The 24,843-nt window shown below is 41.4% G+C and overlaps 1 protein-coding gene across 2 annotated transcripts; it reads right to left on the reverse strand.

The window, feature by feature from the left end:
- Positions 1-383: 383 nt before the first annotated feature.
- On the reverse strand, positions 384-22,243 carry LOC103475735 (gap junction delta-2 protein-like). Of its 2 annotated transcripts, XM_008427571.3 has the most exons (3): positions 20,696-22,243; positions 18,061-18,117; positions 384-2,777 (listed from the first exon to the last, which is right to left on the reverse strand). In XM_008427571.3, exons 1-3 carry the CDS (start codon positions 20,764-20,766, stop codon positions 1,919-1,921), a joined length of 987 nt encoding a protein of 328 aa, XP_008425793.1. In that variant the 5' UTR covers positions 20,767-22,243; the 3' UTR covers positions 384-1,918. The 2 variants fall into 2 exon arrangements, with proteins under 2 accessions (XP_008425793.1, XP_008425794.1); XM_008427572.3 differs by lacking the exon at positions 18,061-18,117 and having other exon boundaries at positions 20,696-22,233.
- Positions 22,244-24,843: the final 2,600 nt, after the last annotated feature.

A 24,843-nucleotide genomic window follows, 5' to 3' on the forward strand; every position in this document is an offset into this window, starting at 1 on the left:
TTCACACTTACAATTATGCACTACTTTCTGTTGGTCAATCACATAAAATTCCATTAAATTAGATTAAAAATCTGGCTGTGAAATTATGAAATGTGTAACACCTAACAAGGTATGAATGCTGTCGCAAGACATTGTGTAAACGGTTTAAATGTGCTTACTACCACCTAAATGCATCCTAGATCTACTCAGTGCAATTAATTATGATTTAATACCACAAGGTCTGAATTCTCTGTGCATTAAATTCGTGCTTTTGATGCTCCGTGTTCATTCTGCTGATGTGTGTGGTTTGCTCAGTCCGGTATGTCTGCTCTGACCTTTCCAACACGTCAACTGAAAAACGAAAGCAAATGCGACTGGGACCGTAAAACACAATACAACCAGAATCGCTGCATAATCATTTATTCACATATTTCTTTTCACATGTTATAGTCTATTATTGCTGCAGTTGAGGCGCCTTTTCCGATTTTCTGCTTTCGGTATTCCCCATAAAACGAGATTTCCTCGTCGTGTCTCTTTATATTTTTCTTCTTCATGCATGCTGAATATTACATTTCACAGGAGCAGGATGCAAATAAATAAAACAGTCTCTTTTTAAGTTACATGTCATATTCTATTCCATTCTATTAATGCTTCTGTAACATGCCTTTTTCAAAGTCCGAAGAAGGAAGGAAGGAAGAAAGAAAGAAATAAAAGACTTTGTGGGACATTGTCTCCATTAGAGGTGGGGGGGTTGAAGGCATAACAAAGAGCACATTAATGCTAAATATTGTTAAAGCTGCAATCTATGGTTAATTTTCAGAAGCACCCAAAGCCCCTGCTCCCCGCCCACATGTAGCCTATCCATATGTGACAGGGAAAAAGGCTAAGTGTAATTACTACATTTCCTCTATGTACAGTAGCTTTGAAATATGGCACCAAATGTGCTTGTGAAAAAGGTCTGAGGTTACGCATTAAAATATTCGTGACTACGTTATTTTGTATTTTCCCTCCGTTTAACTCAAAAAAGGTCTGCGTGTAATCACTCCATTCACAAGCCCTCTCGGCAGCGAGAGCATTTTACAAGCTGACGTAAGGATACTGGCGTGGTTTTCGGTTCTGAGAGTAAACGGCGTGTCTCGGAGGCACCGGGAGCAACGAAGAGCACCGACACAGTGTTGGAAATAAAACTCATTGTCAGTCCGTTTTCTTTGTGGCATCTGATCCATCAAAGCACATGAAGAAATGTGACATTTTTGTTTTTTTTTCCTCCAAAACAGAAATCCTGCAGCGACGACAACAATACAACACAAATACTGTGTTCCAGTTCACAAGGGTCATTCTAGTGCTCGTAGATTATGCTCGTTTAAGAAAAAAGGTGCTTATTTATCCATCAAGTGACTATTCTCCAACAATGAGAAATAACTATCTTACTTTCAGTAATTCAGAATAATTTAGCATTCAGTTTCCCATACACACACACACACACACACTCTCCTGCGTATCCATGCATGCACGCACTCGCGTAAGCTCTTGCATATGCACATATGGAAAAAATTACATCATCTTTTTTTCTGACCTACAGCAAAGGCAACTAAGAAAGAACTGTAGATTTTTCAACCTCAGACTATCTTTACAGTATCTTAGTGTTATTTGTAAATGCTCAGTTTCAGTGTTAGTTTCTCTGAAAGCACCTAGTGTCACCCAGGGAGAGGTCAGAGGTCAGAAAACTGGACATACAAGTTTTCGCGGGTGGTTCTTTTTGTCTTCAAGTGTCAAAAACTCTTTTGGGTGACATGTCGTGTTGTTGTGACTGCACAGAGTCTGTGCTCTTGACCAGTAAGGGTTCAGTGGCCAGTCTTGTGTCCTACTGAGCAGGCCGGGGAAAAGCTCTCGTCCAAAGTTTCAAAGGTCCTCGAGCTCCCAGGCGGAGAAGCCTCTGTCAGACATACGCTGACTCACTGGACTGGGTTCTGCCCAGGTTCGGGGCCTGGGACAGGTGTGAGACGTCCTTCTTGCGTACTTCGCAGATGGACTTCCTTCGGGCCTGCACACCCCGGATGGCCGTCTTTATCTTCCTCCATCCAAGGTGGTTGAGCTCGGCCAGATTGAGCAGCACGCATATGCCGCTCACAGCGAACATAAAGACCAGGAAGACAGTTTTTTCCGTCGGACGAGACACGTAGCACTCCACCTCCTTCACACAGGGGTAGCGGTCACACTCAAACATCCCCGGAACGTTAAAGCCATACAGGAAGTACTGGCCGGCCAAGAAACCGATCTCCAAGGCGTTGCGGAACACCACCTGGATGACGTAGAAGCGGGAGATGCCTTCCTGCCGCCGCACCTTGGAGCTTTTGTGCGTGGGAAGGGCCCCTCGGGGTCCGTTGGGGATCTCCTTGACGTCCATGTCATGGTCGTCCTTGCTTTCGGGGTGCACCAGGATGCCGTTGATGTTGCGGGAGTGCAGTTTGCGAACGTGGTGGTCGTGGTGGCGACCGTGGTGGCCGTGTCCGTGGTGGTCCATGTGAGAGTGGAGCAGGGAGTAGCTGCGGTCACGCGCTTTGGCGGACTGGTGGACGGAGTACGTGATGAAGCACAGGCTCGGCGTGCACACCAGGATGATCTGAAAGACCCAGTAGCGGATGTGCGAGATGGGGAATGCCTTGTCGTAGCAAGCCTGGTTGCAGCCGGGCTGCATGGTGTTGCAGATGAACATGATTTGCTCGTCTTCATACACCTTCTCGCCCACTATCCCGACTATGAGGATACGGAAGATCACCACCACTGTCAGCAGGATCCTGCAGAGGCACAAAAGAAGAAGGAGCAGGCAGGCAGGGGAGCGGAGAAAGACGACATCAGTTAATGAGGAGCAGATGTACCAATCTGCAGGGAAACCTGTGTGTGACTGTTCAGTTTAGATGCTGAAATTCTTGTTCACTATATTCTAAGTGTTTTTTCTTTTTGCTCGTGACTTACTTAGATGAAGCTATAAAAAATAATTTTCTTAGTCACTAATCACTTGAAAACTCAGCCAGAAAGTAAGTTTAAGACTAACTCTGCTAGAATATTTGTGTTTGTGTTCAATCCTGCTACTATTCAGATACTGAAACAAACTATAAAGTAAAACTGTGTTAATGTTAGACCACTGATCAAGAGAGAGTAAAACAGAAGAGGTTGACACTTTCTCTTAAGATATGTAATCTTTACTTATAACAGTTAAAATGGCTTTTTCCTGTAGCAAGTAGCTTTAACCTTCAAAATGGAACAAAAAAGAAGCAGAAATATTAAAACTCTCTTATATTATATTCAACACATCAATCAAGCAGAAATTTTGCAGAAAACACAGAAACAAATAAATGCGTGACTTGATGTGAAACAAATAGGATGTGAAGTTAAACAGAACTAAACTGAACTGAATTTCTTTTTAAATAGCTTAAAGTGACCTAACACTATTAACTGAATTTTATTCAACTGAACCAATCAGAGTGAGAATAAACTGAACTGTAAGAAATAGAACAAAAGTTGCTGTTGTTGACCTAAATTCAGATAAACTGAACTGAGTTGGGTTTAAATTAACTGCTGTTAGTTAATTTGCAATGAACTGAAATGAACTAAACTTTACTCAATTCAGTTCACTTGGGTTACATGGCATTAATGAGTATTCTTGAAATAAGCGTAGTTGAGCTGAAATAAACTGAAATTCATTTAGTTTAAACAAATTTAAAAGACTGAGATCTGCAGAAATTAGCTGAACAATTTTGTATGTATTTGTGCTTAAAACACCTAATCAAAAACAAAATTAATCAGATTGATTTTATTTTCTTTAAAGTGACGAGGCGTGCACTGATTAAATTGAATCTAATTGGACTGAAGTGAATTGAATTGAGCTTCACTGACAGTAACTGGTTGTGTCCTGGTGCAATAAAAAAACTCACCAAACTGAATTCAGCTGATGTTAACTGAGTTGAGCAACAATAAAGGAACTGAACCGAACTGTGTTGAACTTATTAACTACACTCCGAGGAGCTGATTGCACCGACTTCAGTTTTAAATTATCTGAAATTAAAATCTAGTAACTAAAACCAAGTTATTTGAATTACATGGATTTTATGTCAATAAAATTGTTCCTGGTTTGACATGATTTGTGCTGCAGGAAGAGCTTGGCTTGAGCCAAACTGAATCAAATGTAGTTCTCTTTAAAGTGGGCTGACATGTGACTTGAGTGTTGGTGCTGTAAGCGGTTTTCTGTTAAACCGAGTTGAATTGACCTGAATTCATGCGAACGAATCCCCTGGAGACGACATGTAAATGGTTCCGAACATTCATGGTAAAACCTTCTGGGTTTTAACATTTAAACGAACGGACCCTCCGATGTTCACTTTTTATGTTAATGTTTTTTAAGAGTAAAAACCCCATAAAGCTTAGATTCCACCATGTTGCTATTTATTAAACAAGGAGGAAGCAAAACCCTCCATCATGCACAAATAAACCGCTGAACTTATTGATGGTGTTTTCTCTTTTTACCACAACTGCAACAATGATCCCTATTAACTTCTCTGTTGCACTGAAGGGTTTCCTACATGCTGCTGCACTTTGACCCTCATGGCCACCAGGAAAGGTTTAATCTACGTCTAAGCATCACAGTTTAAGAGCTTTTGGCGACGAGTCGCTTTTAAATTCTTTGCACTTATCAAAACAAAGACTCAGGCAAATCCTCTCTTAAAAGACTCGCATCGTCAAACTATTGTCAGCTTTTTCTCCCCGACGCATAAATGCTGAGCTGTCAAGGGTGGCTGTTCTAAAACCTGTCAGGACCTCCCATTGAGCATTATTAGAGCGCTGCTGCAGTTATAGAAAGCCGTGTCCGGGGAGCAGCAGAGCTACAGAGTGGTGCAGCTGCTGTTTAAGGCCTCTGAGAGACTGATGTGCTGCACTGTTACATTCTGGTGTCGATCCAGCTTGGGCACTGCGGAGGAGGACTGGGGCTTTAGGGCCGCACACTCAGCTCTTTTTAATGAGCAAGGAAAGCCTGCGCATCACGGGGGCTCCCCGATACTCACGCCACAATGCAGAGGATGTGCCTGTAGCCCTCCTGCATGGAGGAGGTAATCACTTTTAAAACACTTGCTCCTGCGCACAACAGGGACACTTGCTGTACAAGTTAGGGGACGGAGAAAATAGGTTAGAAAACCCCTGGTAGACGGCATTCGCTAAGGATCCGTGCTTCTAAGGAGGGCTAAAGTGACGCAGTATTGATGTCTCTTTTACGAACAAGTGGACTGCCACACTTTCTATCTGTATTAGGGTGAAAATTCTGGAAGGAGGAAAGAACAAAGTTAGGGGAAAAGAGCACTGCAAAGATTGATAAAAGGGAAGCGAAAGTGTCTGAATCCAGGCTTCCTAGTGGAGGGAAATAATAAACGTCTCTGAAGAGCGTGACTGGGGTGACAGCTTGTTAAAGCGAAGTGAGAGGCAGGTGAAGATAAGAGCAGAGAGGAGCATGTGTTGACATAAAGCAGACTTAAAATAGAGCAGTGTTGCATTACGGCTGTTCCTGCCCCACCTGTGTTTATCTGCTTGTGTGTGATACTTTTTTTTTTTTTTTTTTTTTAAAGACAGACTCGGGGATGCAGAAACAAAGACAAAGACTCAGCCATGTGTGCAAAAATGGTGAACACATCCAGCAGCCTGTGCTCAAAGCAGCTGCGAGTGCCTATGCTACGCTGACTCTGAGTGTGTTTGATAACCCGACTGAGCACAGCTTCCCTGCAAGTTTTGAATTTAAGATCTTGCATGTAATTTACATGAAGCGTCGTGGCTCTGTTCACTCAGCCTCGGTGGGATCAGGAGGTTCGGCAGCAAAGCGTTTGAGCGGAAACTGATGCACCTTTTGCCGTTTCTTGCGTAAAGCTCTGAATAATTTTGAACAGTTCCCCTTTAATTTTGTTTTCGGAAATGGAAACTGTGTTTGAAAACTGTGCTTGCAATGTGCCCCAACATGGGGGCAACTATTTTCCATTTAGTGGAAACGCAAACACATGCAGGAACACTCAGTCGGGCAGCGTTTTCTTTATGGTGCCGAACAGTGTAACGCTCACGCCTACGATAACACTCTGGGTGGAGAACCATTTCCCTCGTATCAAAACCCTCCACTCGGTATTTGATGCAAGCAGACATGGACGTTTTTGGTTGCATATATTTAACTGTAATATTTGCTCACATTCTGTTTTAATCGACAAAAGTTACATTGTGTTTTGTTTAAAAATCAACCTTTTTCCCCTTGTCAATAAAGACTACACACGTACTGCGTGGTAAAACTAATTCAGTCCCCTACCTCCAATGTTCACATGGTGAAGAAATCAAAGACGAGGCGGCTTTCTGATGCGGAAACGATTTTGCTTTGTTGCTTCTGTTTCTGTCTGATCTATTATAGAAGCTGTTTCGCAACAGATGGCTTGTTTCACCAATAATCAACAACGTATACGATCCCTGCAATGTAATTTAGCATATAACCACTTAGCAGTCAACTGGAAATATGCAAGATGTTCGGTGCAAACCAGTGGCCTGCTCATTAAACGCTCCTCTCATCCAGCTTACTGAGGCTTAATTAGTGGTGGTCTGAACTCTCAAGAGTCATTTTTGTGTGCATTCATTTGTGGCTTCGTTCCTTTTATAAACACTCTCACTTCACATATACTGCAAGCCCTTTGTTAGTACTTTAAAGTAAACTAACCGGTATGCTGTTCATTTTAATTAAAGCTACTGCAATCTGTTACACAATGTACAACCTTTACACAGATGGTGTTAGACAATTTAAGTCCCTGACATGATGACGTATGTTTTTATAGAATTGTTTTTTCACATCGTGTGATCGTTGGGTGATTTATCGTCTTAGATTATAAAATTAAATGAAATAGAATCAGGTAGGAATCAGAGGTTTAACCGTAAACTACAAGCGTGTGACGATCTGAACTCATGGAGGCTCGAATGCCTTTCAGCTCCTGAAAATAAAACAAAAACATCTGCAGTATTCAGAGATATTTCAAGAGTATGACTCATATTGTATCAAAATGGTCAAAAAAGATTTTTTCTTTCTTTATGTGTTTTACTTATTTATGTTAATAATAGCAGTTACCACATCCTATGTGAAGGAGCAGCAGCTCTGTAATCTGTTGCTGAAATTGTGAAGAGGTTTGCTAAACTCTTTACCTCTCTTTTGGGTTTAAATGTATGATTGATCATAAATTCCCTGTTTTACCTGAAGTGACTAATAATAAAAAAGATTTTAGATTGATTTTTCTCTAACTTTGATTCATGAGGGTAGCTCTTTTTATGCTTTTCTTGTATATCCATTTATGCATATTGTAAGCGGAAAGCGGCTGCATAAATACCAAGTCGGTCGTTTTTTTAAATTAAATAAGCTACTTGCAGTGCTTTGCAGAAATACTCTTCTGTTCTGTACTTTTTAACTTTTTTTCTTTGGACAATTTGATCAGTTGTAACCACAAACGTCAGTGTATTTTACTGGGATTTTGAATCTAACAGCCCAACAGAAAGTAACTCATAATTTAGTTTTTTTTATGGTTTTAAAGGTCTGACTGTTTGTTTTGGATCATTGTCTTCCATCTACCCGCCCATAAACCATGGCAAGCTTCTCTTCTCCTAAGCATCATCCTGCCACCACCTTGTCTTACTGTAAGACTTTTATGCCACACACACACAGAGACCCTGACATTCAGTCTGGATCTCATCTGAGCAGAACGCCTCCTTCTTGGCTTTTTTTTTTTTCAACATTGCTTTATGTTCTTGGTACTCTTCCATAAATATTCTGTCGTATGCATATATGTACTTTTTATACTAAGGAAGTAATTTTTCTAAAACAGTTAATCATATTAGATTTTATTGAGGGGTGTTAAGGTAAGAAAGGCTGAATACAAATGGCACCACACTTTTCATATTTTGTCCTGTGTAAAATATTTATATTTATACACTTCTTCTTTCACTTTATAACTCTGATCTAATTAGCTTAGATCTGTTTCTTAAAACAATAATAGAATATTTTGAAGTGAGAAAACTGATGTGTCTAAATGTTTAGGTTTCCGTTAATTGATTAGCGCAGCGTGAATCACATTAAAGGCCAGATTTTTTGCAATATTATTGAGGACAAGCCTTTTGTTTGACGTCGCAGTGCCGGCAGCCGTTTCTGGCTGCGGTTTTCTCACTGCAGCTTTGTTCACCTCAGTGGTTACTTTGCAGATTTAACCTGTGGATGTTCAATACTGCAGCTACGGTCATTCAGTCTGTGCTGAAGCAATTTTTGTCATTAAAAAAAAAAAAGAAAAGATCCCAAGACATTGCATGTATTGAACGCTTTGTGTGTTTTCAAGAGTGTGTGTATGTGTATGCGTGTGTGTGTGTGTGTGTGTGTGTGTGCGCACCAGTGCTGGGTAACAGGATAATCAGCATGAGGCGGATTGCTGCATTAGCAGAACACGGTGCACCGAGGTTATCTGCAAACATCAGTGTTTTAAGTCCCGCAGAATAACAAGCCAATACTGTTAGCTGGAGCAGATCAGGACAGTAAAGCCCAGAGGCCTGAACCTGCAGAATATTCAATAGCCATCATAATTAATGAAAAAAAGGGGGTTCAGAATCTTAAGTGTTCTCACACCCCGAGGGAAGGCTCTAAAAATAAACTCACTCGCTGAGCAAAATTGCTAAAGACAACATGAAAAAGATTCAGGCGTTCCAACAAATGGATCCCTCAGCAAATGATTCTTTAAATTATGGGTTTAAAAAAAAGATCACCCACATCAGTCTCCCTCTCATCACCTCATTTAGCTGCCTTCCTCCCAGAGGACTTCCTCTTAGTTGAGACTAATGATTATAATTTCAGAGGCCTCTGAAATCCCCCATTGCTGTCCAATAGACATTTCAGGATTTGAAGAAAACTGATGTGTCTCCCATTCTCCCCCCGCCCCACGTGACTTCACATTCAGAGCTGCTCATTTTTATCTATTTGCACCGCAGAGACGACAGTTGGCATTTTCCTAAAACTTCAAAGACCGACAGCGGCTCGTGGACAAGCAGAAGTAAAGGTCTGGAGGGACGGCAAGTGGAGGAAGCGGAGATACGGGCGTCGCGCTTCGCTTTGAGAAGCCCTTCGAACGAGTCTGCTGACTGACCTGTGTGATTTGTGTTTCACTTTATGCTTGCTGCTCTTCAGCTGGTGTGTTGGCTGGACATGCAAGCCCTGTCTTTCCCAGAGGCTTTCACACGCACACGCACACACACGCAACACAAAAAAACTTCATTCATACAACAGCTGCTGCTGAAGGCCTTCAGGGAGAACAGAGCCCCCCTATGGCACAGGAGCAGATGCATCAGCAAACACACTGCTTTGCCTTCTCGCATAAAATAGTTGCTTGCTTTAAAACATGTAAAACATTCTGTGCATGCAGAGAATCTGTCCTGAAGCATTCACCCCGCCCCAAAATTAGGCAATTCAATTATTAAAAGTTACCAGAAATGTGAAGATTTTAACTCCACTGACCTTCCCATCTCCCATATTTTGCAGTGGGGTTTGTGCTTTCGTGGAGATGTGAAGTGTTTGTTTACAGCTATAAAAAAGCAAGAATGTCTCTAACTTTTACTAAATGACATCAACTTAAATTTTCTTAATCTAAAAATAGATCAAGTTCAACGTGCCTTGGTTCGTCATCCCAGAATTACAAGAATCTTTTTAAAAATATATATCATTTTGCTCCACAATAACGTTTTTCCTAACCTGTTTTCTGTGTTTTTTGGTTTTCTTGATGCTGTTCGATCATTAATGCTCAATACCCAACCTTAACTCCAGGGAGCGTTCACATTGAGAATAATTTACATAGCAGAAAAATTACTTACTGCACCTTTAACAACAAAACTTAAGGTGTAAATTATTACAAAAGTTTCTGGAAGGGTGTTCGCGATTAGAACTATCTGTGGCAAAAATATCCCTCCCGCCCATAAGCTCTCAATAATAAGCTCCACTGATTACTGATGGCACCGTGTAATGAATAAAGACCTTACCAGGCCTCAAAATTAGGCAGCTTAATTATCAGAGTGCAGACATTTCTTTTCTCCTCATCCGCACTCCCCTCTTAAACTGTTAATAGTTTCAGGCTTTGCCCACGTATCAGGCAGTGAAGCCGACAGCCAGGGGTGCCACTGAGAGTGGGCGCCACAATTACTTTTAATACGGGCTAAATTTGTGTTCCCTCAGCTGAGGCGCTTCAATTAAGAGATTTGTAAGAGATTCTGTTGTTTCCTTATGATTTTAGAATTAAAATCTTTAGGTTTTGTTCGTATAACAGCAAGAATTAATAGTCACAGAGATGTAATTATTTCACTACTTCATTCAGCATCTCTGAGGGAATTGAACTCCAGCTGTTTAACAGGAATAAAGAACAAGAAAGGAGGAAAAATAAAGATTGAGGCGCCCAACAGGTAGGAGGTAAAAAAAAAAAAGCTAAAGGATTGTGATTAAAGCTTTTCTGTCTGCCTAGCCATGCATGACTGCGCCGCACACCAGATCCGGCTTTTCCACATCTCATTTGTCTTTATGTCATCTGAAACTACCCTTTCATTTCTATTCAAGCGAAGAACGCCAATGCCTGTGCGTACAGAACATCTGAAATAAGCCAAAAGCTTCAAATGAATCACATCAGCATTTCCATTTGAGTCCAAACCAGCACTTTATGCTGATTGGATCAAAATGAGTGCTTTTAAAAAATATTCCATAAATCATTTATTTGCTCGTCAGAATTTCTGAGACAAACATGTCAGGAATACAATTTTAACTAGGAGCAAAACATTTCTTTTTGGAGATTAGTCTTTGATTGCTTTACTTTTACTTCTTCACCTCCCCCTTTGTTTTAAGGAAACATTCATTCCACCATTAAAATCACCTGCTAAATTAAATGTCACCTTTCTGCAGCCATTTATGTGGAAAATATTCCAATTATATTTTTTTCCTTAAGCATGTTAGTTTGAATGAAACAAAACTACTTTATCTGTTATTTGTTGTACTCTGAACAAAGCTGAAGCAGATGACACGGACATGTTTTCCTCTCCCGTCATATTGGACCCTGACTCGACCGGCTTGGCTCAGCCCCACTTGGCCATCTTGTGCAGGAGAAAGCGAAGATGTGGACGGGTCTCCAAGGATGTGGAAGAAAATCTGATCTGACATTAACACTGAAATGTCCATGAATAATTTTGTTCAAAATTAAAGCTTTGCAGGGAAAAATAAATAAATAAATAAAAACTTCACTAAAGTAAATTACGGGGAGTTCAAGCTGTCAGGCAACTCACTTGCTACAGTTTTTGTAGCTTGAAACAAGTTCAACTGTGAATTTTTCAACACAGAGATTTTGCCTGTGTGACCCTAAAAAACAAGTTGCTGTTGATGTAGGATCTGTCAGTTCCTGCTGTTTTGTCTACTTTGGGTTATACTACGTAATGTGGTGATGAGCAATGTAATTCAAATAATTTAACACAAAATGGAACGTCGAAATGTCTGCCCCTCTCATTAAGCAATATAAAAATGTTGAATGGGATTACAGCCATTGTTACAATCGACTTTTTCTTCAATGGTTTTACTGTTACTTTGACCATTTATGATGATTTACTCCAAGTCGCAGTAGGCAGAAGACCCTAATCTCTATTTTACAATCATCGCCCTGCTGCACAATATAAATCAGACATAACAAACAGCTCTGTAGAAACTGAATTCAACCTCGTTCTGATTTTGTGTACATGACAGCATTAGCAGAAAGAAAAGCAACAATCGAAATCTCATCTAAATATTTTCCACTCCCTTTTTCCTCCATGTTATTTAGAAACTCAGCTCACACTTGAAAGCTTCGAATTAGATCTACAACTTCAAAACCGACTGCGGTGTACGGCCATATATTTTTTACATATTTGATTTACTGTGCATGACCGAGAGGAACACCCACGAGCCACTGACAGGAAATGCAAACACCCACTTAGATCCTTATTAAATTAAATTTTTTTTGAACGTGTATGCCCCTCAGATGGAACTTGCTTTATCAATGGGAATAATTTTACATACATTTTCAGTTTGAACCCAGCTATAATGCTGTATTTAAAAATGCTACAGCTTGCAGAACTTTATAACAGAATATGCATATTATTTTTGCTGATTCATCCCAACAAGCTGCACGATATCCTTGACAGTGACATTCACTTCCTGTTTGTCTGTGCCATGCAACCTCTCCTGTGTTGCCCTTGGCTGAAACATTAGTCATTAAATTTTACAAACGTTTAAAGGGAAGCATAAAATCTTTCGTTTGTCTACAGGTGATCTCCTCGAACTTTATTGAAATATCTGACAGACCTAAATATCAACAAGTCATACCAAAACAGAGAATAAATTCTACCACTAGCCTAGCGCTTAACCCTAGCAAAGCCACATGAAAACATCGTCATCAGGAGAAAACATGAGTTTAATAAAAACTGTAAGTGTATGTACTGATAAAATAGCTATTGCTCTCCAGAAAACTGGATTCTGCAACATCATTGGTGAGTCTGTTAAGTGGGATGCAGCGGTAATGAAGTGTTATTTTACTGTACTGGACTGTGCATGGGTAGTGAAATTTAACCTGAAATTGGCTAATCACCGCTGTTTTTTGGTCATCATGATTTTGAAATCTGCAAGAAAGTAAATATCTGTTCTTACGTTTATGGAGCTCAACATTAGTGCAGGGAAAAGACTAATCTCCTGCTTTTCCCCCGATGGAGGGTTACGTACAGTTACAGATTCTTTAGTTCTCGCAGTTTGAAAGGTTGGTTTGTTTTATAGGCAGTTTCATTGATTTGGTTAGACTCCTATTGTTAGTCTTTGCCAGGTAATCTCTAAAGACTGAGTTCAATCAGCCTACAGTCCAATAGAACAAGCAGTAATGTACTTCCGTGGATGCTTGGGAGTTGTAAATGCCTCATTTCATGTGCGAAGTTATGGCAACATGGATCATGCGTGTGATTCATAGAGTTCACATTCGTAGCGCCTTATAAAGTCTGCACAAATAACACACATCGCTGATTGGTTGCTAAAACGAATAACAGCCGGTGCTGAACAAAAGCCGAACTCTGCTTATCTGCAAAAATCGCCCCGTCGAATAGAATAATCAATGATGTTCAGCGTCAGCTGCTGCACAAATAAAGCAATGGGAACTCTGGACGCACGCAGAAACACTTCATTTCAAATCGCAGCAGCAATGGATGATGGATTACGATTTCTAACCCGTCGCTTGAATATTGGCGACAACATTCCCCTTTGCATCGAAATCCCTCCCTACGGCAGAACGGGTCTTTTTCAGGGTAAGGCTTTTGAAAGTTACATGAAATGTGTCCCGTCTTCGTGTTTCTGATAGGATGATGCCCTCAATTCCAGCAGAGCATTCCTGTGTCTTGGATTATTTTAGGAGAACTAGAGTGCCCTCCTTAATGCAGGGTACTTCCGTCTTGTGGATATCCTGACCCATTTAGGGGAAAAGTGAAGAGAATGTGTCCGTTAAAACCCACAAGAGTGAAAAGCGGCAGAGACTGTGTGTTTTCTGCTCTTAAATTCAGCAAACAAGGATTTCCAAGTGTCATCCAACATTGCGCGGCTCTCCTTTCCTTTTTTCTCCCGAGCTTTCGCGGCAGCGAGGTGTTTCATTCGCCACTTTTTCCTCCGCATTAAAAGGCCGGTCAGTTCTGCATCCATTTTTAATGAATGACTTGACACGTGTTGCAACTCGAAACAGGCAGAGCACAACATTTATTAAGAATTTATGATTTATAATGCTGAAGTGAGAAGTGATAGATTATAAATAATAGATTGAGTTTGTTATGCCTGCATAGGATATGAAGTGGGGGGAACTGATTTGGACATTTACACCAACATTATTTTCCACAAAAATGCCTCTTATGTATGCTGAGTAAGAAATTAGCATGCCAAAAGTTGTTTTGTTTTTTTTAGCTAATCTCCTAAATTCATGTTACACATAATCTGCCTCTTTTTCTCTTTATTTCAGCACCGGCTCCAAAAGAAAGCAGCTCTGACACAGATTCCCTGGACCGAGCCTCTGCGGAGAGAAAACTTTTTCTGCTTCCTCTGCGTCCTACTCTCCCTAAATGCAGTTTTTTTTTTTCTTTTTGTTGTTCTATCTCCACAACTTCTCCTTTTTATCCATTGGCAGGTTTTATCATTTGATCTTTTCTTAGATCCTTCTATGCTTCCATTTATTGCTGCCTCGTGTGCTTTCTTACTCCTCTATTAGTCTTTGGCGCTGGCGTGACTACAGCATTGCAGTCTTGTTGAAGATGCATTGACACTCTTCCTTTCTTTCCTTCCTCCCTTCCCTTTTTTTCCCCCTACCTGCAAGACATCAAATCCTATTACATTAAGAAGCATCCGCTGTGTAACCCTTGGTTAACCTGTGCATTATGTATTATGTAAATACTTTTTTTTCTCAAGTACGCTGTGTGTTAGAGCTAATAGCTTAGGTTTTTTATTGTCAGTATTGTGTTACTGTTCTGTATAGCTGACATCACACAGGGGGATGAAAAAAAAACGAACAAAAGCAGATGGTGGGAGATGCTAGACACCAGCCGTCCACATTTAGTTATCCTTTTGGCAGATCAGTGCAGTTAATAAGCATTTGTTTTCCCTGCAGGAACAAGCACTGTATTCGCAACTTGTACAAATTGTAATATGTGTATTTTAAAAAAATCACTTGTATGGTGCAAGAACTATTCATAGACTATTCCTTGGGCTTTTAACACTTTGTCACATTACAACCACTAACTTAAATGCATTTTATGGGATGGACCAACACTGAGTAGTGTGTGATTGTGAAGTGAAAGGAAAATAATACACGGTTTTGAAATTTTTCACAAATACCAGCATGAAAATGTGGGTCTACATTTGTTTTTTTCTATTGAATAAACTAGTTGTGCACCCTGCAAAATATGCTTTAATGGAAAATTGGTACAGCAATGCTGTGAAAGACACTTCTTTTCAACAATAACAGAAAAGATGGTCGACATCATGAGAAAATGGTTGGAGCTAGAGCGGGCAATCAAGGAAAAGAACCAGTTTAAGGTTGCAAAACACTTGGCACTGGGTTTGGCAGGACATGAGCCCTAAATACAAAACCAAAGCAACAATGGAACAGATTAGATCAAAGCATATCCATGTCTAGATGGCCTAGTCAAAGTCCAGACCATCGAGAAGCTATAGGAAGACTTGGAAGGTGTTATTGCGTTCCATCAACTCTAGTTGTCTCCAGTTGTGCAAAGCTTTCCAAAACCCCTAGCTGCATGTGTATTTTCATCTGAAGGAGGTTTCAGAAACCGTCAACTCAGAAGTGCACACCACACTTTTCAGATCTAGCTATGTGTCCTAGCTTTCACAATTATGTAGTATTGTGTGTTGGTCTGTTAGATAAAATTTCAATCAAAAACTTTAAAGCCATGATTGTAATATGACAGAAAAAATCCAGAAGTTTAAGGGTTATTTTTGAAAAGAAAAAAAAAATTTCAAGACCATGAACAAATCAGGATTTGTACGTTTTTCACAAAGGTGGAAACATAGAAGATTCATCAATAAATTATGTATAAACCCATGAGACACAAAACAACCACCAACATTATCAAGGCTGCCAAATCAATTTAAGACAGCTGTGCCCTCAGCATAAAATCTGTTATTCATTTTTGTGACAGTTATGCATTTAGAGATCCACACAAGGCACAGCACAGACAGCACAGTGCTGACTAATGCCACCTAAGTACTTTCCATTATGAATCCTAATCAAATAGGCCGGAATATCTCTGTAAGCATGTATTTTAATTAAATACATAGAGTGCACAAATAGCCCTGGCTCTGTCCTCTTAGGAAGCTCCCTCTGCCCATTACAACCAGAAACTTCATTAATTCCCCAAACTGACAGAGCAGCTGAGACAGGCTGCGGCTTATTTTCAACATATTTAATGCTTCAAAGTCCCACATCATTGTAACTTTAAGCACAAGGTTCTGATCTGCAAACGGGGTTATTGCAGCCTTGACAATGCTTTCTTTATCGGCGTAGTCACAATGACAGACGTTGGTTATCCATGCACACACTGTACACAGACCAGTCAGATCGCAATACATAACATCAGTCTCTGAATGAGTCACCATACGCACAGCACCTGTGGTTAGTCAGAGGCACAGAAGCAATTCTCAGTTGTCATTCTCCTTCCAAGACCGTAATTAAGCTAACCTATGCCGCGCCATGAAGATGGTCCGATTCTATTTCTGTATTCCTGGGCTAATTACCTGTCCTATGCCTGGGCATAGGTTAGCTTAAAACCTACAATTAAGAATCAGCTTAATTGTAGCTTCATCAGACAGTCTAGTCATCCGACAGAGGAGCTACCTTTGTTGATTGGCGCTCAAAAAAAGATGACAGGCATGCAACCGTGTTTTCAGGGTGATGCGGGGAAGACTTTTCAGTCAAAGGGAAACATCTTCTATTTCTACTTGGGAAACACACAGTGTTTGTGCTGCAGGCACACACATGCAAAACTGTTGAAAACAAAAAAGGAAAAACGACACACACAGGCTGGACGCTCCTAAGTCGTGATGCGGTCTTTCCGACAGTGGCCGCATGCTCTGGCCACACCCTGTGAAGTGTTAGACTTCACAATGCACAACGGTGCCACAGTACATCACAGTTGTTTATGTTCACAAGTGCAATGGAGCACACCTGACCATCCCCAACTAAACCGCTGGGGGTGGTCAGTGGTGCAGTAGACTTGAACCTTTCAACCCATAGAGGTCAGTACGTAAATTTGTACGTAATTTGGTGTGGAGTGGCTCAGTAACAATCTAAGAGGCACCTCCACAGCACAAAACCGTGCCAGTGGTGAACAATTCTCCAATTTGCTGGTACGTCCATAGACATCATTGTCATAATTTAATGTGGAAGGTGTCAGTAATGTTCTGACCATGCAGACACATGCTTAGGATTTGGAATCAAATTGTTATCTTCAGTAGATTTGTTAAAACTGCAAAAAAAATAAAAAATAATAATAATAATTGCCTCTCTACAGGTAGAAAGCCCAGTTCCAGACCATCGATTCATGATAAACTGCAATAATCTAGTTAAATACTTATAATATGGAAGCTACTGTACGCTTCACTATTTTTAATTAGGGTTTCCTGCAGACAGGCTATATATGAAAACCACATGATAAAAAAAAAAATATTCAGGGATCTATGACCAAAAATGATGTACAATGTGAATACAAAAGACAATGTAGCTTGTCTCCTATTTCCTAGTCAAAGTGAATCGAAGACAGACTGGGAAGCTCCTAATGTAACAATTAATACCCTGGGGTCAACTAGAAAGAGCCATGTAGGACAAACACAGTCTGAGGGAGGCCAAATACAGAGGGATTATTTACAAAGCATCTCAGCGTAATCAGTACTGTATCGCATAGCTGTGGTGGCTGTAAAACTACTCCCTATGGAGGGGAGGGGAGTGCTGTTTTCTCTAGCTCATGAATGGGATCGTTAAGATAGCTAAATTTATGTCATATAGAAAGCTTTCTATATGATAGTTCTCAACACTGAAAGACAAAAAAAGGCATGAAGAATTGATCTGCAACAATTAGAAAAGCACTGCTTCTTTAACTGTGGTACTTTTTTTTTTTAATGAGTTAACCTTTTTATAATGTTCACATGCCTGAATGTTACAGGAACGCATTGCATCTTCAGAGTGTTCGTTATGATTTTGGGAGAAGTAGCAGACAAATTGAGAGTTGCTTCTGTGCCTCTGTAAGACTGTAGGTGGCTTGAATTATCCAGAGATTGATTTTCAGCCTTCATTTATTCAGGACAGGATTTCAAAGCTGCTTTAAGTCTTTTTTTTTCTCTTTATTTTGACCACTAGGGGGCGGAAAGACTCCAAAACATGTTCACAACAGTTAGCATCTAGCTTATGAAGTTGTTATGGCTGACATATTAGCAAACAGTTGCCTACTCACATATCCAGCAGAAACAGAGCAACACGGACATCCCTTTGGTCTCCTTTGTCTGGCCACCTGTTGAATGTAATTCCAATATTCACTGTCGCTTTAGCCTTTGTTTGCTCCTCTGGCTCATGAGAAAAATATGAGTACCATTTTGTTTTCCTAAAGGGCCGACTTCCTTCACCAGCTCTCCAAGTTTGGTGAAATTGTCACGAAGGTGAGCTTAGCTCCTGCTCAACAGCCAACTCTGCTTTGGCTGATGCTCAGTGGAGTTAGAAAAATGTCTGTGTAGCGATTCAGGTCTAGAAGTAGCTTGCTGAGAATAGGCAACGAAACCAAGAGTGGAAAGGAAACTTGTGATTTATATGAACGAAGATATTGCTTAATGCACCTCTAAATCAAGCTGGTTTGCAGGTTTTCGTCCCACCAAAAACATTAGACCATTCATAGGTCATTCCTCTTTCAGTAAACAAATAGGAACTGGCTGAAATTTCTTGGTTGGAAGGGAACCACAGGGAATGCCTCAGTCCAGATCACTCCATTCCTCACCGGACGGTGTCCCGCATGTAGGCGTCTCCCTCACATCGGACACACATGCAGAGGTAATTCAATTATTTGAATCTGGTGTTGGATCAGGGGCACATCTAAAGCTAACAGGACACATGTCTCAAAATATTCCACCCGTGTCTCAGAGACCCACATCATCTGTGCTGCTTTGACACAGTTGCGGTATCATTAATTTGGCAGATTATTTATAAGGTACGTATGGAGCCTTACAAAAGTTTTCACATATTATAGTTTTTCACATTTAATCACTTATAACCACAAACTGCAATGTATTTCATTTGGACGTTATATGACCGACCTACACAAAGTGCCAAACAACTGTAAAGTAAAAACATATACTTAAACATGACTTAAAACTATTTTTATTATTACTGATGATGTTGTTATATAATAAATATAAAAAAATCATATGGAAAAATGTGGTAGGCAGTTATAGCCACCATTCTGACCAACTGCCTTCTTTCAACTCTACCAATCATCCCCACACCATGACACTGCCACCACCATGTTTCACACTGGGAATGGTGTTTTCAGAGTAATTCTAAATGTTACTTTTCCATCCAAAGTCTTTTGCATGTAGCAAACAAAAGTCTGGTTTCAGATGATTACGGCACTTTCTTCTTCATGGTTGCCGTGTCCCCTGCGTGACTGGATGTAAAATACAACGGCTTTCTTCTTGCTCTTTATCTTCCATCTTTAGGCTAGATTTGTTGAGTGCACAAGTAATATTGCATCCTCCCACCTGAACTGTCAATCTCTGCAGTTCCTTCAAAGATACAATGCGCCTCTTACCTGCTTTTATGAAAGCTCTAGAGGGACAAAAGTATCTGGTGGAGTTGTTACTGAGACACACAGTTTAGGTGGCATCTTTAGATACCTGATAGTACTAGATTGTATTTATGGGTATCACGGTTAAGGGGATAAAATAAATCTGCATGGTACATTTCTTAGATTTTGTAGCTTAGGCTTTATAATGCACTGCAGTATCGTCATCAGTATATTGTTCTATCAAATGAAAAACAATGAAATACATTAAAGTTTGTGGTTATATTGTGACAAAATGGTTTTTTTAAAATAATAAGGCACTGTGTTAGCCAGTTCCTGCTTCTTCAAGGGGTAAAAAAAGAGCCACATTAGAAAGGAGAAGGTTAGCGAATGCCCTCCCTCTAGACTACCTGTGATCAGGGTTAATGAAGAGAGAGCAGCCATATTAACTGATTCAAAGGTTTCCCATCTTCTTTGTCTTCTAATGAGAAAATTCTCAAATGACACTCTGACGCATCCTGGTTTCACAGGCTGGGCAACGTTCACTTTTCCAAATGAACATCCAAGTGGGACGTTTGGATGGCGTTCAGTCGAGCGGAAAATTCCACTTTTGCATCCCATTAATCACACGGAGATGATGTGGAGCACATATTTCACGCAGATTGTACAGAACGTCTCCACGGCATGTCCCGACTCACAATCTAAGAAGAACCTTTTTTTCTTCTTCACTTCATCGCTGCAAACTGTTCTCGCTGTGGACATAAGAAGCGATCCCAGCGTATGATCATAAGGAGGAAGGTTAGTGCAGGCCAAAAGGAGCTAACAAACTTTTTCTAAAAGTTAAACACAAAAACTCTTCAAATGTCGGTCTCTCCCACCTTTGATTTCTACCTTCCTCACCTTGCTTTCATCTTCCACATCTTTGCTCTCTCACTTCTACTCCCCTCTCCTCCTTCTGTCCTGTTGGTCTTTGGCCAAGCTCAATCTATCAATACCCAGGCTATTAGCTAGTATCAACTAAGGACCCTCTCTGCATTAACCATAATGCTTATCAAAGCCTGGTATTGATTATGTGCAATTAGTTTATCCCTTAACTAGTGATGCGAGAGGCGGATAATTGTGAGGAGAGGGTGGAAATAGAAAATGAGGGAAGACTGAGGAGAGAGCTCTGGGACAAGCCTGGAGGAGGAGCTGGGTGTTTAGAGGGGGGGGGCTTTCATGTACAGGTACTGTACATGAAAGCACACACCTCGAGTTAATATCACCAAAACAACACAAACGTGAGAGAAGAACATTTTTATACCGGTCAGTGCCTTACCTCCCGATCATGGTGGAGTGCTGCTGGACAGCTGCCTCCAGCAGCCTCTCCAGGATGGTCCATTCTCCCATGGTGATGGACCGGCGGCAGCAGCGTCACAGGAAACAGGACCCTCGGCTTTCCTCGGCTTTCCTCTGGCCCGCAGGACCAGCCTATGACCGCCTGAACCGAGCTCCAGGTCCTTTCTGACCTCTACTCGCTGACCTGGCTTCTTTTCTCGGCGTTGGTGTCTTCTTCTGGGACTGTCCTAGAGTGCGTCCCCTTTCTGGGTGCTGAACTCACTGCTTCCCCCCCCCACCACCTCCCCACTACCTCCTCCACAGTGCAGTGATGCTTGTCCTCCCCCCTGCAGCAGCGCTCTGCTCTGCGCTACAGCATATGCTATAGCTCACTGTACGACAGCCATGATCACCCTCGCACTGTTCCACTTTCCTCTTTCTGTCCTCTAGCTGTTCTCTCTCTCTCTCTCTCTCTCTCTCTCTCTCTCTCCTTCGTCCCCTTCTACTCCTGGGGCACTCCTTGTACTTCAGCTGCACTCTCGACCATTGGTGTCATTCACCACTCGTCCTTGCATTGTGTATCTTTGTCTTTGCTGCACCCTTGGTGCTCTAACCTAAACACTCACACACAACACATAGAGCTGATCCACTTTGGCTAAGCTCACCGTAAACGCACACACACACATAGTTTCTGCTCGATGACAGCTCCGACTCCCTCTCTCCTACTTCCTACAGTGGACTGCAGACCCACACCAGAACACAAAGCTCCTGCCTGCTGAATGTCACTTTATGACTGGAGGAATGGTCGCTCCCCGCAGCTCGGAGCGCCACACAGACCCATAAAATCCTGCACACACACAGGCACACACACACGCATACACTTGCAAACACGCTGCCACCCAGCCCCTCAGTAATAAATCAGCTGCCTTACTGCATCCAGCAAGACTGAACCTGAGGCAGCTCTCCGAAGACCCTCTGTCCTGCCCGTCGTCGTCCCCCTGGCTAATTTCGGCACAGTCCAGTGCCCAGAGTCATGTCTGCTGCAGAGGGCAGGAATGGAAAGCTGTCCAACCTGTTTCTAGGTTCCATCATCTGGCATCACTCCCCCCCCCTTTCCTCCTCTTCCACCTCCACTGATTCCCTCCTGTCTCTCTTCTATTCACGTTTGCGTGCAGATCTCAGTCCTTCCTGCTGCCTCTGCCTCAGTGCTCCATCTCCTCTCTCGGAGCTCTGTGCTCTCCTCTCTGTCCCTGAGCCTCCCTCCTTGCTTTCTCGCTCTATCTCTGTCACACTCTGTGAGCATGCAACACCCCCCTCCCTCCTGCCTCATCCCTCCCTCTCTCCTCTGTACCTTCTCCGCTCATAGATCTGCTCCCTCTCATCCCCTCTCCTCCTCCTTCGCTCCCTCCTTCTTCTCGCCTCCTCTGGTAAATGTGCTTGGATTGCTACCCTGATCGCTGCTTCCCTTATGCTTGCAAGAATGCCTGCTGCTGTGCCGCTGTGCCTGTCTCTGCCTGATGTTGCACAGAAAGAGAGGATTTGAGATCTAACAGTGCCTCCATGCCCTGTAATCCTTTTGTTGTTGTTTTTTTTTGGGGGGGGGGTTTGCACGTTGAACTCTTTCAGGTGCCACAGATCAAAAGCATTAAAGGAAAAACTGTCGTTCCTACATCAAATTCCCTATTTGTCTCTTAATTTTGCCATCTGACCCAACCCTCGTGCCCTCTTATGTTCTTTCTCTCTTGATCGTCTCTTTTGTGCAGCCTCCATTAAAGCCCCCCCACACTCTGTCCCTCTCCAGAGAAGTGAGCGCTGTATTGTACTTTGCCATGACATTGAAAGCTGCCTTCAATAGATTTATGGTAACATGGTGAAGGAAATGTGTCAGTCTACCTCCAGCCTGCCAACATATGCATGCAGATGGATAGTTTGTCGTCAACAAACTCAAATGCACACGTACATGCCACCAAGGTAAGCAGAGGATGGACAATAGTTTGGATTATAAAGAATCCTTGAGCTGCTCTCAAGATGTGAGTCATAGTAAGGTTTTCCCATCTGGAGGACTGAGTCAAGATTTGCAGAAGTGAAAAAAGATGCAGTGGCAGCACATGAGACCAGCACACCAGAATAAAGTCATGGCAGCAGATTTAGCTGTTTGCCCCTGGGATGCGTTTGAGAATTTAAACCCCCCTTATATATATTTATTTAAGAAAAAAAGGTGAAATCAAACATTTTTGCTTTGGGACCTTAGAAAAAATGCACATGTGGGAAATGGATAAAGATCAGGACTTGATGGGGCAGCAAAGAGATTTTGCCAGATCAGCATCTTCTATGGTGGGACTAGAGACGGGAGGGAGGAGGGAATGGGTGTCGGAAGGGGGGGAAGGGGTCTTTCCTTTACCAAGGACATATGGCGTAGGAGTGCTAAAGCACAGAGGAGAGCTGGACCGATGGAGGATGAGGGCTCTTGCTTGGCACGGGCCAACTCTCAAACAGAGCAGCTGAAGCGCTGGCATCAGCCGGTCGGCATTCCGGATATAAGTGGATGGCTCATGAATGAAGGGACACAGATGTATATTGTCTTTTCAGTGACCTAGAAGAGTGAGCTAAAGCAGACAGAAACATGGATACGGTATTCATGGACATAGACACATATCTGCTATGACACAGGCATAAATGTAGTAAAATCTTACTACTCAAAAGAATTCATAATTTTGCCAAATGAAGAAAAAAATCAGGCATGGTTTTCAACATGTATTATAAATTGAATAAACTAAAAAAAAAAAAAGTGTGGCATTTGTATTCATCTCCCCTGAGTCAGTATTTTATCGGACTGTTGCAGACACAACCAGGTGTGTTCCTATCAATTTTGCCCTTCAAGTGACATTTTTGGCATCCTTTGCAATCCTTAGCTTAAGCTCAGTTAGATTGGATGAATATCAGTTTCAAGGCTACTGACTCTTGATTAGATGTAGGACAGGACTTTGACTCGGCCATTCTAACACATGAATATGTTTTGCTATAAGCCGTCCCACTGTAGGGGAGCAGCTCAACATAGATATACCAAACTTTGCAGATTTTACTGTAAACATTTTGAAAATAAAACATCATTTCATTCCACTTCTTGGCACTACTCTGTCACATAAAACCCAATAAAAGCCCTTTGTGACTGCAGCATGACAAACAGCTAATAATTTGAAGGAATGATTATTTTGCAGAACACTCGATAAAACACTTTCTTAGAATCAACTGGGTCCTGTAGCGTTTTGTTGCACGTCTCTCATTCACAAGCACGCGAGTGTTGTTTCACTTTATTTACATGCACTCTTCATATTGAGTGCACTCTGTATGTGGAGCACTTGACTTTGAATCAAAGCACTGACCTTCCAGTTGGGGGACAACCACTCATCTTATTAGGCCCTGACTTCATCCATGAATTTAGCGGGCACATTTGTAAGTAAGAAAAAGCTAATTTATGGTGTGTGTACTATGGATTCTGAAGGAGCCTTTTCTGTTTTTTTAACATTTTGTCACAATAAACCAACAAACTTCTGAATATGTTTTTTTCTTTTTAGATTTTATGTTACAAAGCGTTTAAAAAACTATACATAACTGTGAAGTGGGTTTTGTGCCAGTATTTCCCATTCATTTTTACATGACTACAGATGGAAATTAGCATGGCAATATTGTACATTCATTAATATGTATTTCCCCATTCCCCTGATGAGCTTCGCTGTCCCTACATACATTTCACACATTTGAAAATTGCAATTGGGTTTTCATTTCACAATTATTGAGTGTTAATATAATAGGTTGAAGTACTTAGCTGTTGTATGTCAAAATGTAACAATGTTCGAGTGGCTTAAATGTGATTTTCTTTTTTAAACACTCTATTCACAGTTTGCTGTTGTGAACACATTTTTGAAGAACTGTGTCTCAACACAGCACTGTGTCTCTTTTGTAGCTCTGTTTAAGATCATTTTCCTGCTCGAATTTGAACCTCTGGCTCAGTCTCATGTCTTCTGCAGCTTCCCACATTAATGCAGCAGAAACAATATTTGCACATCATGATATTTCCACTGCCTTGCTACCCTGAGGATGATGGCTTCAACGTGAAATGTAAGAAATGTGAAAACCATATATATTTTT

This window comes from Poecilia reticulata, chromosome 14 (assembly GCF_904066995.2).
Source record: "Poecilia reticulata chromosome 14, P_reticulata-male-v2, whole genome shotgun sequence".
Lineage (NCBI taxonomy): Eukaryota > Metazoa > Chordata > Actinopteri > Cyprinodontiformes > Poeciliidae > Poecilia > Poecilia reticulata.

Bases quoted from the DNA above. Each gene is read 5' to 3' on its own strand.
- LOC103475735 (XM_008427571.3), bottom strand. From the start codon at position 20,766: ATGGGAGAATGGACCATCCTGGAGAGGCTGCTGGAGGCAGCTGTCCAG. The intron at 18,118-20,695 runs GTAAGGCACTGA...TACATTCAACAG, and splicing joins CACTCCACCATGATCGGGAG to GTGGCCAGACAAAGGAGACC. The intron at 2,778-18,060 runs GTGAGTAGGCAA...GTGCCTCTGCAG, and splicing joins GCTCTGTTTCTGCTGGATAT to GATCCTGCTGACAGTGGTGG.